Raw genomic sequence first — 16,784 nt, forward strand, 5'->3', positions numbered from 1 at the left:
GTATTAATTAATTATTTTGCTTAATATAAGTTATCAGAAATAAATATTTTTTTATTGAAAATTAAAATTTTCATAAATACTAAGTACATTTTCTTCGTCTGTAATAACTATTGCATCGTCTAATTTTATTTTACTATAAAAAATATAATAAATAATTCCACCGTACGTTCAATAAAAGCAGATGAAATATCTGCATATACAGTGGCTCAAAAAATTGAGAGTACACCTTACTTTTACTTGATAAATCCGACTTTTAATATAAATAACACGTTGCCGAGAAGTGGAAACACGTTTTTATATTTACACATTACAGTTGGTTTAATTTAAAGTACAATTAAAGAACAATCAACAAAGACTTTCTAAACTGAAAAGTTTCAAAAGCATTTGAAATAAACATACGCAGATTTTTGCCTCACAAAATTGAGAATACACCAGTGAAATTTTTGTAATATCTCGCATAGAAAGAATGTGTCAATATTTAGTTGCATGTCTTTTGGCTTTTTTAATGGCCTTTAAATGGCGTGGTACCGATTCGATCAAATTTTGGTGGTATCTGATGATATTTTACCACATTCTTCTTGCAACACTTGTTTTAAATGTGTTGTGGTTCTAATTTTGAGTTGTGGGATCATTGTTTGGAATGTGGCCCACAGATATTCAATAGCATTGACGCCGGGTTACTGGGCTTGTGTGTGAAACTGCTGTTTACAATGAAAAAGTCACCACATTTTGACGTTATGTGCAGTGCGTTGCCCAGCTGTAAAATAAAATTTTCATCTAAACCTAAATTTTTAGCACTTTCCTTTAGATTGCTGAGATCATATAGTTCATCGAACTTCCGGCAGAAATTTCTCAAATTATAGGAAGGAGTGTAAGTGCTGAAATTGTGCGAAATGTAATTAGACAAGATGGATATCAAAGTCGAACAGTTATATAGAAACCGTTCATCAGCTTCCAAATTCAGAAAAAGTGTTTGATGTTTGGAAAAACTCATAATAACTTTGGAAGAAAGATATATTTAGTGATGAAAGAAAACTGAGCATTTTATACAGTGACAATCGCCGCACCGTACGGAGAAAACCCAATATTGCTTTGGTTCCAAAAAATGTACATCCTTCAGTCAAACATGGTGGTGACTCCGTTGTGATTTAGGATTGTATAGCTTCATCCGGGTTAGGAAATTTAGTTCTTATAGATGACATTATAATACATAAGGTTTACTTGGATATACTTAGCAGCAATTCAAAGGAAAGTGCTAAAAATTTAGGTTTAGATGAAAATTTCATTTTTCAGCAGGGCAACGACCCCAAAAGAACTACACATAACGTCAAAATGTGGTGTATTTTTCACGGTAAAAACTTTTTCACACACAACCACAGTACCCCAGCATAAATGCTATTGAATATCTGTGGGCCACATTCGAAACAATGGTTCAAAAACACAAAATTAGAAACAAAACCCATTTAAAACAAGTGTTGCACAAAGAATGGGGAAAAATATCGTCAGATACCACAGAAATTTGGTCGAATCGGTACCACGACATTTAAAGGCCATTAAAAAATTCAAAAGACATGCAACTAAATATTGACACATTCTTTCTATGCGAGATATTACAAAAATTTCACTGGTGCATTCTCAATTTTGTGAGGCAAAAATCTGCGTATGTTTATTTAAAATGCTTCTGAAACTTTTCAATTTAGAAATTCATCGTTAATTGTTCTTTATTTTTACTCTAAATGAAACCATTTGTTATGGGTAAAAGTAAAAACATGTTTGCACTTCTCTGTAATGTGTTATTTATATTGAAAGTTGCATTTATCAAGTAAAAGTAAGGTGTACTCTCAATTGTTTCAGCCACTGCATAAAAGGCTTATGTACGCAGGACGGAAATAGCTCGTATTACATACTGTCGAATGATAGTAGCCAAATAGAAACAAATCATTACGAATGTTTTTATAGCTGCACTCAGCATTTCGCTGATCAATGAAGCTGAAGGATATAATTAGAAATGTATTTGGATTAAAAATTCTTTTCACTCATGAGGTGAAATTACGTATTATCTAATGGCATCAATTAAGGTAAAAAATCACTGTAAGAACGTTTCAGAACGTTTTATTGAACTTCTAAACACCTACACTTGATCCGCCGCTTTGCTAATTAGTGAAGCTGCAAAATATTGTTAAAATTCTTCGGGATATTGCTCACCAAAAACATTATTCACTCAGAAGAAAATAGAAGTAAAAGAAATAAGAACCAAGTGAAGTATATCGGGGCGAGAAATTAGGCTTAACCATTGACAGATAAATATCGTTACGATCTACCTATGGGTATTAAAAAAACATAACTTCCAAAGTTTTTTTCTCTAAAAAATAGTATTTTGCATTATCTGGAAAGCTCAAAACATTACTTTTTTTAATGAAATCCATTTTATTCCCGCACAAAATTTATTTATTTTTGATAAATTTTAAATGTAATAAATGATTTGTAAAAGATAAGCTTTAATGTTACGAAATTCAAAATCATCCGTCACAACATTCAGTCGCGTTTAGATTAATATTAAAAGAAAATTTTTGTTCAGACTTTTATTCCAAAATAGGATTTTCACTTACGGTTTTATTTTGTAATATGTACAGTTTTTAATTTCATTTAGCGTATTCTATTAAATTAATGTTTTTCGGTCTTAGAAAGCAATAAAATGAGAATTTTTAAATCATTAATATTTAACAGCATAATAAATCATGAATCTAGGTGAAAAAGATGGTCGCCAAAGGCGGCTAGTTTACTGAAATGTAATGCAGTACATGATTTTTTGTTGTATACAGTACAAGATTTATTGCTGTATTGTTATCTGTTATTGTTGTTTTCGAAGATTTTATAAAATTATTGAAAGAATGGGAAAATGAGGAAACGATGAAATGAATTATTGTATTTTTTTTATTTGGTCTCCAACAAACTCTCTCTCATACTTTGTAAAAAAAAAACCTACTTTTGGATTATAAACCGACTGCATTGACGAACAATAGTTACGAAAAATCCATTTAAACCACGATTATTTCAGATTTTTTTTTTTTTTTTTCGAGAAAGAGCAATACAGAAAAAATTATCTTCTTTGCTTAGTTATAAAAATTAGCTTCAGATACAAGAGCGTCGAAATTTCAAAAGGTATATTAAAAGCACACTTTAAACAGAAATATGCTCATTATTGAAAAATAAATTATTAATTAAAAAAAACTTTCATTTTCAAGAATGAAAGAAAAATTGAGTATGAAATATTTATAACAAGGATGAAATTGATTTGAGTTTCTTTTAAATTGTGATTTTTTGTTAAATAAATATTTTTTTAATTAATTTCATTTAGATGTAAATTTGAGTTAAATTTTTTTCACTTGAAAATTTTAAAGATATTTTTTTTTAATGTTCAGATGATGTAAATACCATTTTGGAGCGATATCAGTTTCGAAATATAAGGGGAAATATTTCAAAATTTCACTAAAGTTTTAAGTAATAATTTTAATTAAAATTTAACAAAATTTGAAAAGAAGTCATATTTGCATATTTGCAGGTGGAAGTTTTTTACCTTCCAAGATATATCTGAATCATATGTGGTAACTCTAACTTTAACTTCTACGGAACACCGGAGCACACATTCTCTGGTCTTCTTTGCTTCTTCCTTCTTCTTTTTTTCCTTTTTTGTTTTTCAATTAGCGCTGTTTTCAATGTGTTCAAACAAAAAAAATTTTTAACATCTCTTTCAAAAGTATTAAAAATATTTATTCTAAAAAATTAAAATATTTCTTTCAAAAAATTTAAAATATTTCTGTAAAAGGAATTAAAAATTTTTCTTCATATTTTCTACTCCGAAATCAATACATAACGCCATCGTGAATTTTTGCGAGTCACCACCAGTTGCGAGATTGAAATGGCGGCAAAAAATTAAAAAATTATCTGTCTTCCTCCTTAAACGGATCAATACAGCTCCTACGCTCTTCAAACAGGTGGGCGATTTTTCCCACAATGCCCCCCGCAGATCCACCGCCCCCCACTGTTTATTAATAGAGAAGCGTCCCCTCAAATGATCGATCCGTTTTGCAGCACAGATGGCACGTGTGGCTACAGCTTGTATAAACACTGGAAACATTTTGCTACAAGAAAAGCATCTGACTTTACAGACTAATTGCCTGTAATATTGATTGCAAGTTGCATTCTATGCACAATGCACTTAAGTAGTGTTATTAATTGAAAAAAGTTCGAAATTGAGATTATAGATCAATATCGGTAGCTAGATATTTGCGGTTTCCTATTCTAGAAATATCCAGAAGAGATTTTGCTACAGGTGCCATCTGTGGAGAGAACATAGAACTATAAACGCAAGCTTCGATGAAAATATAATAAAAAGAAATGATGATTTCTTATTTAAATTTTTCTTTCAAAACATTGCAAGTGGTCTTAATAGCGCTTTTAAAAAAATAAATATATGATTTGAGAAAGAAATTTTATAGAACAGATAAGAAAAAAATGTAAAAATATTTGTTATATGGAGAAAAAAAATGAAGCACATGTAATCTTGGCTTGAAGAAATTCCCTCTAAAATATCTTTTTAAAAAAACTGTTTTTAATTCTTTTATTCATAAAAAAGGATGCAAACACATTATTTTTTATATTCTTTCAATTCAAATTATTAATAGGTGCGTCAAAATCTAAAAGCTGCGCAATGTGTCAAATTTTCTACATCATCATCAGCGTCAGAGCAAAACAGATCGATCGTCTTCAAGTGGCATCATTCGGATGAGATTCGACCATTGTTTCAGATGTTCTAGAAGTGCGCCTGCTGTCATATTCGATTTTTACAATTTATAACGATTTAATTTTTGTCGGTAATTGTTGAATGGTTTCTCGATACCAATTCATTTCTGGCTAGAGTGAAAAAACAGTGGCTTGCATTCTGAATCTACAAAGAAGCGACCTTGAAAGCGAAATAGAATCTCCATACTGCTGGAGAGGTAAGTTGTTTACGTCATTCAGTGATTGCACTGTTGACAGAAAGCGAATAATGAGCGATTGAATGATCTTTAAGAAACGTTTATTTTTAAACTTATTTTTACCAATGATAATCTAACTGTATTCAATTACTGAGTTTCCACCTGTTTGGTGGAGATTAGGAGAAAAAATTGCGCCTCATTGTTTAGTTCTAAAGAAACATGGCATGTTTGCCATTTTCACCGAGGACAAGGGGTTCAATTAGATCTAAAATATTTTTAAAATATTTTGTACATTCATTGAATATACAAAGACAATATATTATTATTTATTCAAAATTCAACTAAATATCTTTCAAATTTTGGAATACTATTTTAAATTTTTCTAATAAATTACATATTGTTAGTTTTATATTTCATTGCTTTGTGATTTTAAATATCTATGCACACATAACTTTACAATATAAAAAAAAATGTCCGATCGTATTATTAAATCGTATTTAAGTTCTGCAAAATGTTGTCATTTTATTATTTTCGTATATAGAATTTAATACTTTGTATGCTGAAATCTATTATCTTAAAATTTAATATTTTTCAATTTCAATTCGTCAAAATTTGGTATGTAAAACTATTTATATATTAAAAAGAATTTAAAAAAAATGTTTGTGAAAAAGGACCGGGACTTTTTCTGCCTAAAGACCCTTATAAGGCGCAATTCGACCTTGCCTTTGACGGATTTAAGAAAATATTAAAAATAATTTTTCTCTGCTTCAAACTGTTTAAATGCTTCAGCCTATTAAAGATTTTCAGAATTTTTTTTTAATTTTTATTTTGGAAATTTCACATCAAGAAATTACAATTTTTTATAAAAAGGAAGGAAGATGATTGGCTTCTTTCGTGCCAATCATCTCCCATCGTGCCTTTTAAAAAATAATCATATTCAAATTTACATAAAACGGACAGCTTTAATGATTAATTTTGTTTATTGGAGGGCAATTTTTGTGTATTTAAATATGAGCGTCTTAAAAGAATTTTATTAAGTTTGTTTCACAAGGAAGAGGGTATATATAAAAATTGAATATTCTTAATTCATCAGAACATTTTTTGACACAAATTACTTAAAATATAATTCTTTATTTCATTTAGACCATTTTGTTAACAGATGTTTGTCTATTACTAAAGGTTTACAAATTAGCTGTTGGGCATTGATTAGATTAGATGTATATATTAAACCGTATTTGCCTTAAATAAAACTGTTTTGTTGAATCAGTTATATAGGTACTATAAAGTATCATAGCAATCGTTTCCTTGCATCTACTCTATAGAAAATATCATATTTTATATTTATTTCATTTCATACAGACACGTGCTGAAAATTACGCTTTTATATATTTAATATATTTAATTGGCAATAGCATTTAACTTATTTTTTTAAATATGAGTTTTTGTTAATGTGATGCAACACTTTGATAAAAGCTAATTTTTCGAATCGGCGCGTAACGTGCTCATGCAGCTTATATTATATTTTTATTTTGTGCAAAATAAATTGCTGAAAAATATGATTAAAATTTTTTAAGAACTACTTCATTAAAAAAATTTAATTTCTTGGTTAAAACTTTAGTATTGTTGAATATATTATTTGATTTTGTGAAAATAAGTTTAGTGCTGTAATATTTTTGTAAGTTATCGCAAAAAAGTTCCGAAATTTCGCTTAATTTTTAATCAATTAAAGCTTTACTTAAAAATTATAACAATCTGCTCCGAGGTGCACATTCCAACCTTCAAGGTATATATGCGCCCAATCCGGTAGCTGTAAGTCGAAAGGTCTGGCCTGTAGAGCGCCAACACACAAAGACACATTTATTTATCTACGCTTAAATTAAAGATAAGTCTGTGTGTGTGTGTGTGTGTGTGTGTGTGTGTGTGTGTGTGTGTGTGTGTGTGTGTGTGTGTGTGTGTGTGTGTGTGTGTGTGTGTTATTTATGGCAAATTACTATATTGAAGGATACGATTTTCTGTAGTCATATATAAAAAAGTATCTTTAGTTTCAGCCAAAAAGTTCCAAGATTTATTAAAGTTTTATGTCTTCTATTTAAAATTCAAATTTAAATATTACAGGAGTTGACCGAAAATTAAAGAGTTGTATAGTAAAATGCACTGGATATCTTAAAGCTTCTATAACTGTATTAGCTCTACGACTATCAAAATTCGAAGTTTAAAAATATTTTGAAACAGAAGCTATTAAAAAATTAAGACTATTCAATATCTAATTGAAAATTTTATTGAAAAGTAATTGCTTAAATGAAATAAATATTGTGGTCAAAAAAAAATTTGTTAGCTAAAATTCAATATTAATTAGTTTTAATATTAATTAAAACTTTCAGTTTCTCTTTAATGTAATTCATCACATTTTCTCTGATTTGTTCTATCTAAACGTATTTATATCTTGATGCAATTGAAATGACTACATGCAAATTTTTGATTGACCTAACAATGCAAATATTTCATTCGTTTGATGTAAACAAAGATATTGGTAGAACTAACCATTTTAATAATAATAAAAGATTTAATAACTCAACTATTTATACCGAAACATAAATAATTCATTTTCTTATGAAATATTTAAATAAGATATCTTCAAAATTTTACACGGGATAAAACAATAATTATTATTTTGTTCATGAATAATTATCATTATTTTGTTCATCAAATCCAATATGTGTAGTAAATTTCCGAGTTCAAAAATTTTTATACATTTTTACATAATATTTCTATAGAAAATAAAAAGATACTCCATGAATTTATAACAATATTTTTGTATATCTAACCGCACATAACATGTACAAGCAGAATTCGTACTTCGGCTTGTTTTCAATGACTTTTCGGGGTTTCCCAACTTCTGATGCTTTAGTTCAAACATATCTATAATTAAAATATGTTTTTAATATACTGTTTTTTCTGATTGGCAAATTTAGTTTTAGATAGAAAAAACAACTCTGAGAAAAGGAAAGAGAATGAATTAAAAATAAAATAAATTAGAGTTAAATTTTGGCATTAGAGAATATTATTTGCCTCGTATGATAAAAAGTTTTGTCTCTTTATTCCTAAAAACACTTGTATAGTTAGCCTTCCTACTTGTTTCTACTTTCTCTTACTTGAAGTACAGAAAAAAATATTGTAATCATAAAAAAATTCGAACTCAAGATCTTCGACTAATTTTCACATTTAAACAACACCTGAGCACGAAAAACAAGTTTTTGGCATTATGTCTATGACAAAGATCAGCAGAAAACACTTTGCGATAGACAAATAAAATTTGGTATACGGTTTTTACATCAAATTTTGTGCCAACTAGAGTAAAAGTCAGTCTGTCTGCCCTTTCCAAATAATAATTAACACAAAAACTACAAAAAGAAGAGGGCTATGTAGATAAAATTCAATGCACAGAATTAGCATGTGCAAGTCTTAACACTTTTCAAATTTTGATAAAAATCCAATAAGCGATTGACCGTCTGTCGGTTTCTACTTTCAGAAGCACGATAACTCGGAAACGTAGTGTCTTAAATGTATGACGAAACTATCATTCCCAAAGCAATCATTATTAAATTCATTTAAAATATATAATTCGTGAAATCAAATAACAAAAGATACATTGTATTTACAGAACGCTATTGCTGCTACAACTAAACACAAATAAACTTAACCAAATTAGAAATAAATATTACGTTTGATGCAAAAAATGACCAAAAAGAAAGATGTATCTGGCCTGTATTGATGTACATTCTCAAGGGTCCAGCTCAGGTTTGTACTATGAGCGGTCTGACTTTCATCCAAAAAAATGGATCCTTCGTCACCCGAAAATCCCATGAAATTGTGGTTTTGGAGATAAAATTAGTATCACAAAGTGAAAGAGAATAAATTACACAATAACAAGAATAATTATTTCCATATTTTTAAATCTAAATAAGATCATAACAAATTTGCTCAAAACCAAACAAGAAAGAGACCATAAAACACAGAAAAAATCACTGGTTTGAATATCTGCCTGAGGGTCACCCTCGAGAAAGTCTACAGGCCAGAATAATCATATCCTTCTTTTTGGCTCTTTTTGCATTAAACTTAATATTTATTTCTAATTTGGGTAAATATATCAAATTAGGTATGAGATTGTGTGACTACCATTGCAGTCGTGCATCAAATTTTTGTTTCAATCGGTTGAAATAACCATGAATAGAAAACACACACGAATTTCGGATACTGTTAAAACATGCCAGGAATTAATTTCCTAAAAACATTCTAAGGATCAAGCTCTAGATTCAGTAAAGAAACTCAGTTCATGCCAAACGTTAATATTTCCTAACTATTGTACGTCAATGCCATGCAAACAGCTCATATCCTTGCCCGATTCACAATTTTTGTCCTGTGATATGGTTTGGCCTTTTTACAGAGTGAGCGATAAGGTTTCGAAATGTTCATGGCTGCTGGTTTTCAAAAAAAATTAGAGCAATGACATTTTCAAATTCAGAATATGGTAATTGTTTTTTACAGCTGCTTACAATTGCTGTCACATTCCAGATATAACAATATACTGACTGAATGGTTTCAATTCAACTTGAGATGTCTTCGATTGTAAAATATTAATCTATGGTCTTTGTTCTTGAAGGAACACTGTCCGATTTTTAACAGCTTCACGCATAACTGATTGTCTTATTAAATTATCACAGATAGAGAGTTCAAAAAATACAAGTACTTCATTAAACTGATGATCCATATAATCTCTCATTCAAATTTGTCTGCTGAAACAGATTATATTGTTAGGGATTTGTAAATATTTTTTATTTTTATTATATTTCTTTGTAAATATTACAGACGAAACAGATTTTATGCGTAAGTAACCGCTAACGATGGATCGGTTTATCAGTTTGCAGGGTTGCCGCTTAGCGACTTTTCCATTTACTTGGCCAGACTTTTGGCGGTCTTGTCGACAATTCTTTAGATTTCGGAAGTTTGAGAATAGAAGCTCTAGCAATAATATTTTGGTAGTTAGGGTACTTTTTTGGAAATCTAAGGAATAATGCTTACGTCATTTCTCGCCAAGGCTGGGTATAAATAGGACATGTCATGGGAAAAGTAGAGAGAGACGAGTTCACTGAAAGAATTTTCGCTGGTGATCTGATCGCATGAGAATTTTTCAAGTCTGTTATTTTGATATTAGTTACCACTGAATTGCGCTGTACTCAAGTGCGTCATTGTAATATTTGGTTCGTGTAAAGTCCTGAATTTGCTAAAAATTTTTGAAATAAATATTTTAGACTTTTAAAGGACTGTTTATTTATTCAATCAATACACTAAATTTTATCCATCTAATTCTCTTTGTTCTAACTGTCTTTGTCAAAAAGCAATCACCTCTGATCCAATCCCCTTAGTGGTAATGTCTCTACTTGGAAGACATTGTGACTACGACATATTTATAAGTGAACAAGCCACCAAGGGATAGTCTTCGGTAGGTGGCGTTCGAACTTACATCCCAAGGGTTGCAAATCCAACGCCTTACCAGTCAGGCTAATCCAGCGTTAATCGGTTCGTAGCTATCCTATTAACTTACATTCGGAAAACCGGACAGACAGATTTCTTTTGAGTCGATTTCGCTCTAAATAACAAAGGAATCTTAAAATTTGATATAAAGATCGAACAACAAATTTTATCCCTTTTACTCAAAGTATTTTTTTGGGTTATTTTTATCACAGTTAGACAGACAGTCGGGCAATCAGATAGATTTAATTCATTTTTTTTTTTCATTTCTATTTTCTGGCCTATAATGTGGAGATTCGTCAAAATCTCGAGATTGATTTTTTGACGATTGGAATACTTTCTTTATATCTTTGTATATGAGAAACAAAAATGAACATAGTCTCTTTTTTAGATACGAAAGCTTCTGCCTATATATTCTTAACTTTTGCCTATATATTCTGAGTTCTGCCTATATATTCTGAGTTAATCTTTCTTCGCGATCTTTCTTGATTTATTTTTATAGGTTGTATTTGCTGATTACTAACCTCGATTTAGCTGTTGCATTTAATATGTATTGAATGAATATTTTTCCATATAAGCCTAGATTTTTGCAATTGTTTTTTAAAGGTAAATTATGGTGATCTATTTATATATTGACAGTCCAATCTAACGAAAAGCGATCCTGCCACAAACGAAAACTTGCTCAATATTTCCAAATATAGTATATATTTCTATAATTTATATTTATATTAAAATATGTGATTACGCCGAGGCTGATATTTTTCTACAAAAATTATAAAATAGTTATATTTCTTAATTTCTGCATCAAAATGATTTTAAGAATCATTGGTTTAACCGAAATATAGCAATTTTATTGACAAAATATTTATAGGATTTTAAAAAAAAAGTCAGTTTTTTTCGTTGAAAAGAAGTATTAAACAAAAATCTATTACTTTAGAGGTTTATCAAAATAATTTATAGCAAAGTTTTCAAGAGAATTAAAGAAAAGAATTATTCACTTACTAAATGTTTTAAAAAACGCCGTATTTTTTCCCCATTCTTTAAATATTAGGTTTGGAATGTGAAATAAAATGAATATATTTTTTTTTCTTTTTCGTATTGTGAAGCATTGAAATAGCTATTGAATGTTTTTAAAGGAATGGATTATTTATTCCATAGATGAGGAACTGCAGAACATACTGAGAAATTATAATATTAAATGTAAATAAAAAATTATGCATTACATTTTAATTTGTGAGTGTTTTTCGTATAAAAATTCTACCTCAGAATTAGAATTTGAGAAAATGGCATTTGAAAATGTAAAATAGTATTAAAATATATGAAAATGCAAAAAGAAAATTACTGTATTTCCCAAAAAATAAACTTGGAAATAAATTCCAAACGATGTAATAAAGAAAACTGTTTAAATATTAAACAGTAAACCAAGCACGTTAAATAATTTTTTAATAAATAAATAAAAATAAATAGTTAAATAAATTTATTAATAAAAAATTAAGTCAAAGAAATCACTTTTTTCACAAAAATAGACTTTCTAACGTGATTTAAAGTTACCTTAAGTTTAAGAGAAAAAAAAGTTTGAAATGAAATGAGTTTTTCCTTTTGTTTAAATCAGTTATTCTCTCTTTGAAAATAAGTTGTTAAATTATAGAAATTGCTTATAATTGATTATTTATTTTGAATGAAATATTTAATGTTGACAAAATTTGTACCTACCTAATGGGAAAGTGCCAAGATGCGAGAATACCAAACTATTATCTGTAGTTTTAAATTTCCTTTGTATGAATTTCTGCGCCAGATCACTTTTCAAAAATTTTTATAAATAAAATCACACAGAAAATAAAACTAGCGTAGATGCAAGATATATTACACAAGACAACAAATTATTGGAAAAATTATGCTAGCTTCAGAAAAGATGACTAGATTTGACGTTGGCATCTGACGTTTTATTTTACAGCGACATGATTGAAAAATACTCCATCTAATTTACCAGTTTGACGATATTTCATCCCTTATGACCATGCATTTGAACACCCTATGATTTTTTTTAAAACCAGTTTTGCATAAGTTCAGATTTTAGATAAATTTTTGAAGACTGAAAAAAAACAACTAATTCCTGACATATATACACAGATCGGCTTATATTTGCATTTTGTCGCCAAATTGCTCGCCAGAAATATTGATTTTGTTCGTTTTCAGATAAATCGTTTAAATATAATTTCAATTCCACGATTCCACCAAACTGTTTGACATTAAAATACTGTGCATTTATGTACATGTATTTTTATAAAGTGTGTCAGGTGCCTCTGTTCCTCAGAGCTCAGTGTCAGATGCTTCTTATAAACTGCACCTGTTGATACACATGTCTTAGACCTCATAGACGATTTATTGATAACTAATCTATGAGGAAACCTAGTTAGAGATCTTCTTGTAAGTTACAGTTTCTCTTTGATCCCTTAAGTAATCTTACAAATAACTTTTTCTATATTTTTAACAACAGCTTTTTTTCTTCTTTCAATTCTTAATGTTGATTCCAGGAGGACTCAGTGTAATTTCTTAAAATGTCGGAGGCCTCCAAGTTCGAAACCTGATTCCACTAAAGACTTGTAGTGTATGAAGGTCTAAATTTGAAGTCGTGGGACAAACATTCTTCAGCTTATGTGGTGTGGTAGTATTTTAGAAGAAAATGCCATTTCTGGGGTCGTATACGTCATCTGATTTGGATTTAAATTAAAAGATCTGACCTAAAATAAAAGTGTTGGTTTCGAACGCGATATTACTGCATCTAAGTAATATTAACGTTGATAGCGGCCATAAAAGGAGTTTTTTCATAAAAAAATTTATTTGCCAAAATATCGATAATCTTGTTTGTTCTTTTTTTACAGGTAGAGGCATCCCAGCGAACTGATGGAGGAGATGGAATATTTTGAGGAACATTACATCAATATGGAAAATCCGATAAATCTGGAAAAAAAAACTAAAAAAAGGTGTATTGACATGGGAAATCACGTGATGGTAATTACAGAAATTCCTGATCTGCCAGAAAGCGTAATGACAAAGGAGTTTGATCTCAGCAGCCTGCATTTCAAGTCGCTTCAAGAGCTTGCTATGAGGAAATTGGCAGTACAGTTGTGCTGTCACCGCAAGATGCTTGCGTATGCTGGGCAAACAGATTCAGCAGCGCGACGTCAAAAGGAACACGAAACAACCATGTACGATTTGTTGAAAGATCTTCTATCTGAAGCTAAGGTTCCACAAACGATGAAACACGAGTTATTCAGTTTAATGAAATCAGTTTCCAGAGAAATAATAAAATGGTTGGATCTCCATGAAAATTATTTAGGTCCGTGTAACCTAAACGAAATGGAGAATTTGGAACACCTTTGTTGGACAGCATTGGGGAGTATAGATTATCCAGATACAGCCGCAACACTCATTCGCCTCGAAAAGCTGCACCTGACACAACGTTACAAGCTCGCTTGTCTGTACTGCTTAGAAGAGGACATCAGAGAGCTTTGGCGAAAGATGCCCGAAAAAAGCAAAAAGTCCTATTATGATGCCGACCCTGCGAATCTGAAGCAGCCATATTTGGTTATTGTTTGGACTTTCATCTTAAAAGGAAAAGAAAAAAAATGTCTTAGATACTTTGCAGAAAAAGGAAAATTCCACCCCTCCATTAATCACTTTGGGTTCGAAAGTGCTGCAACCTGCGGTTACAGAACGGCTACTCAGTACTTTTATGAAAAGTTAACGTTCGAAGAAAGAGAAAAAGTATTGATGAAAACCGCCATGTCTGTAGCAAGCCGACGTTCAAATGATTATTACTTTTACATGGAGGAACGCCAACAATTAGGTGACGTTTTGTTCTATTTGATGTCCGTGATGCAGCCGTATGAGCAGAAGATATTGCTTTCGCACCGCCCTTGTGAGATCTTGAAGTGCGTGCTGGATTGGCCCAGGCAAGATGCCTTTATCGAGTTTGCAAAATCCGCGTATCCTTCCCTTTCATTACGCGCTTACATCCGGGTGCTTTTCAATCTATCCCGAAGAAGTTCTTGGGGATATAATCATTCGAAATTATTTCAAGAATTTTTCCTGCTCGATCCCCTTGATTTCAGTTTATCGCTGATAGTCTATAACGACATTTTGCGAGATTTTATTCGAAGTGACGACATAGAAACTGTCAAATTTCTTTTCAGGCATCTGGACGAACAGAAAAAAGATGAAGCTGTTTTGGGTTCCACAGGAAGTTTCATTAACTACGAACTAATCAAGGAGGGTAAGTGGGATTTGTTGAATCTTTTCATTGAAGAGGTGAAGCTGTCCGAATCAGGCAGACGGAGGAATGTAAAATTCTTCAGTGAAAGTCGTGGATTACATCAGGAGAAGGAAAATATCGAGAGTCTCCTAAAAGTCAACAATTTCATTGATATTTTCGATCAAGAAAATATCCAGGATAACACTGATCTTGACATTCCAAAAGAAGAAATAAAAGAACCGAACTCTGCAAGAAAACGTTTAATGCCTTTAAAAGCAGTATACGATAAGTGTATTAATTTTCTTTTCCGATAAGTTCCATGCATACCTATTTTGTAAATTGTAAATTGTATCATTGTTGTGTGACATCGCAACGCAAATTCTTTTCTTTTTAATTTGGGGATTTTTAATACTGTCTTCATGTGAAACCTAAAATTTTATTGTATAAATATTTAAATTTTACCAGAAAATTTAATTTGAATTTATCTCGAGGAATCAAGTTCTTTTAGCATTTTAAGTTCTTTCCAAGTGTTCTTGCATAATACATTATAAAATGTGTGTCTACACATTTGATGTTTGTTGCATGTTCATTTACAGATGTGTACTAATCTTGGCATGGATTATTTTGAAATTGTTGATGTTAAAACTGTCAGGGAAATTTCATGCTTTGTAAAATTTTATAACTTGCAAATTGTATCATAGTTGTCTGACATCGCAAAGCATATACATTACTTCGTAATGCGGTGATGTTTTTAAAAACTATTTTCGTTTTAAAACTAATATTTATTTTAAAAGTATTTTATTTTGCCAAAAAATATAATTTGCTTTTATCTCGAGGAATCAAGTTCTGTTTATATTTTATTGGTTCTTTCCACTTGTTCTTGCTTAATACATTATAAAATGTGTGTCTACACATTTGATGCTTTGGTGCATGTTAGTGTATAGACGTGTACTAATCTTGATGTTGATTACCTTGAAATTGTTGATGTTAAAATTGTCAGAGAAATTTTATGTGTAATAAAATAATTTTTATGATGCTGCTTAATGTTTTAATTTCATTCTGTGATTACTAATGAAACTTTCAACTTCTCTGCTATCAACAGTTTAAATTATTCATCTAACCTTTTGGGCGACGAAACTAATATTAACAGCATATCAGGATGCATGAAGACGCTCACCGCTGGCTTTCCACAGATCAAGTGAAGGGTCGAAGGTCCTGTTCTTCCCCTTATCTCCGCTGGAGTTGTTTTCTGTTCTCGCCACATTGCCCTTTTTTCCGCGCTAGTGGTGAGCCGCTAAATGGGCCCCCCCACCAGGGATAGCGAGATTAATTCACGCCGACTCTTAATTGGTTATAAAAATACAACCTTATCTATTTACCTTCTGTTTCATCGGTTTCAGTTGTCACTGCATTTTTGCGTTATTGCGTTTATTAACATGCGAAAGTATAGACCGATAGACTATCACCCATTTGACGGATTTGGTTCAAAAATGGAGAAGTATCTATATTTTAGAAAATGAAACCTGCATACTCAAATTTTATCCATCTAACTGTTTGCGTTTTATAATTCACTTGTACTCTAAGGACCAGCCAGAGCGACAAACTTCCTTTGAATGGATTTCATTCAAAATTTGATAGAAGCCTACGAGGTTTGGGCGTAATTCAGCACACTAAATATCGTTTAGCTTAAAGCGTTTAGGTGTTATTGTGTTCACAGACTGACAGACATACGTTATGCCCAACAATATGATTTTCGGACTCATGGAGAAATGAAACGTGGAGAGTTTATAGTTTGTTATAAGAATTATAACTATTTATTTCTGAAATTACAGACAGGCAGATACTAAACGCGTTGTTGCGTTTGGCTCAAAATTGGATTGATTTCTACAGTATAAATGTTGAATCTGTGTATCGAAACTTATTTTTCCAGCTGTTTTCGTTTTGTTGATATCGAGTTGACTTACATTCAAACAGACGAACTTAATCTGAACATATTTTACTCAAAATTTGATAGAAATCTG

General features: G+C 30.6%; 1 protein-coding gene across 1 annotated transcript; it reads left to right on the plus strand.

Moving 5' to 3' along the window:
- Positions 1 to 4,792: 4,792 nt before the first annotated feature.
- Positions 4,793 to 15,759, plus strand: LOC129957545 (uncharacterized). Its single transcript, XM_056069899.1, has 2 exons — positions 4,793 to 5,000; positions 13,391 to 15,759. Exon 2 carries the CDS (start codon positions 13,413 to 13,415, stop codon positions 15,075 to 15,077), a length of 1,665 nt encoding a protein of 554 aa, XP_055925874.1. The 5' UTR covers positions 4,793 to 5,000; positions 13,391 to 13,412; the 3' UTR covers positions 15,078 to 15,759.
- The last annotated feature ends 1,025 nt before the right edge of the window (positions 15,760 to 16,784 follow it).

This window comes from Argiope bruennichi, chromosome 11 (genome assembly GCF_947563725.1).
Source record: "Argiope bruennichi chromosome 11, qqArgBrue1.1, whole genome shotgun sequence".
NCBI classification, from domain to species: domain Eukaryota; kingdom Metazoa; phylum Arthropoda; class Arachnida; order Araneae; family Araneidae; genus Argiope; species Argiope bruennichi.

Coding starts and splice junctions, on each gene's coding strand:
- LOC129957545 (XM_056069899.1), top strand. CDS start 13,413: ATGGAGGAGATGGAATATTTTGAGGAACATTACATCAATATGGAAAAT.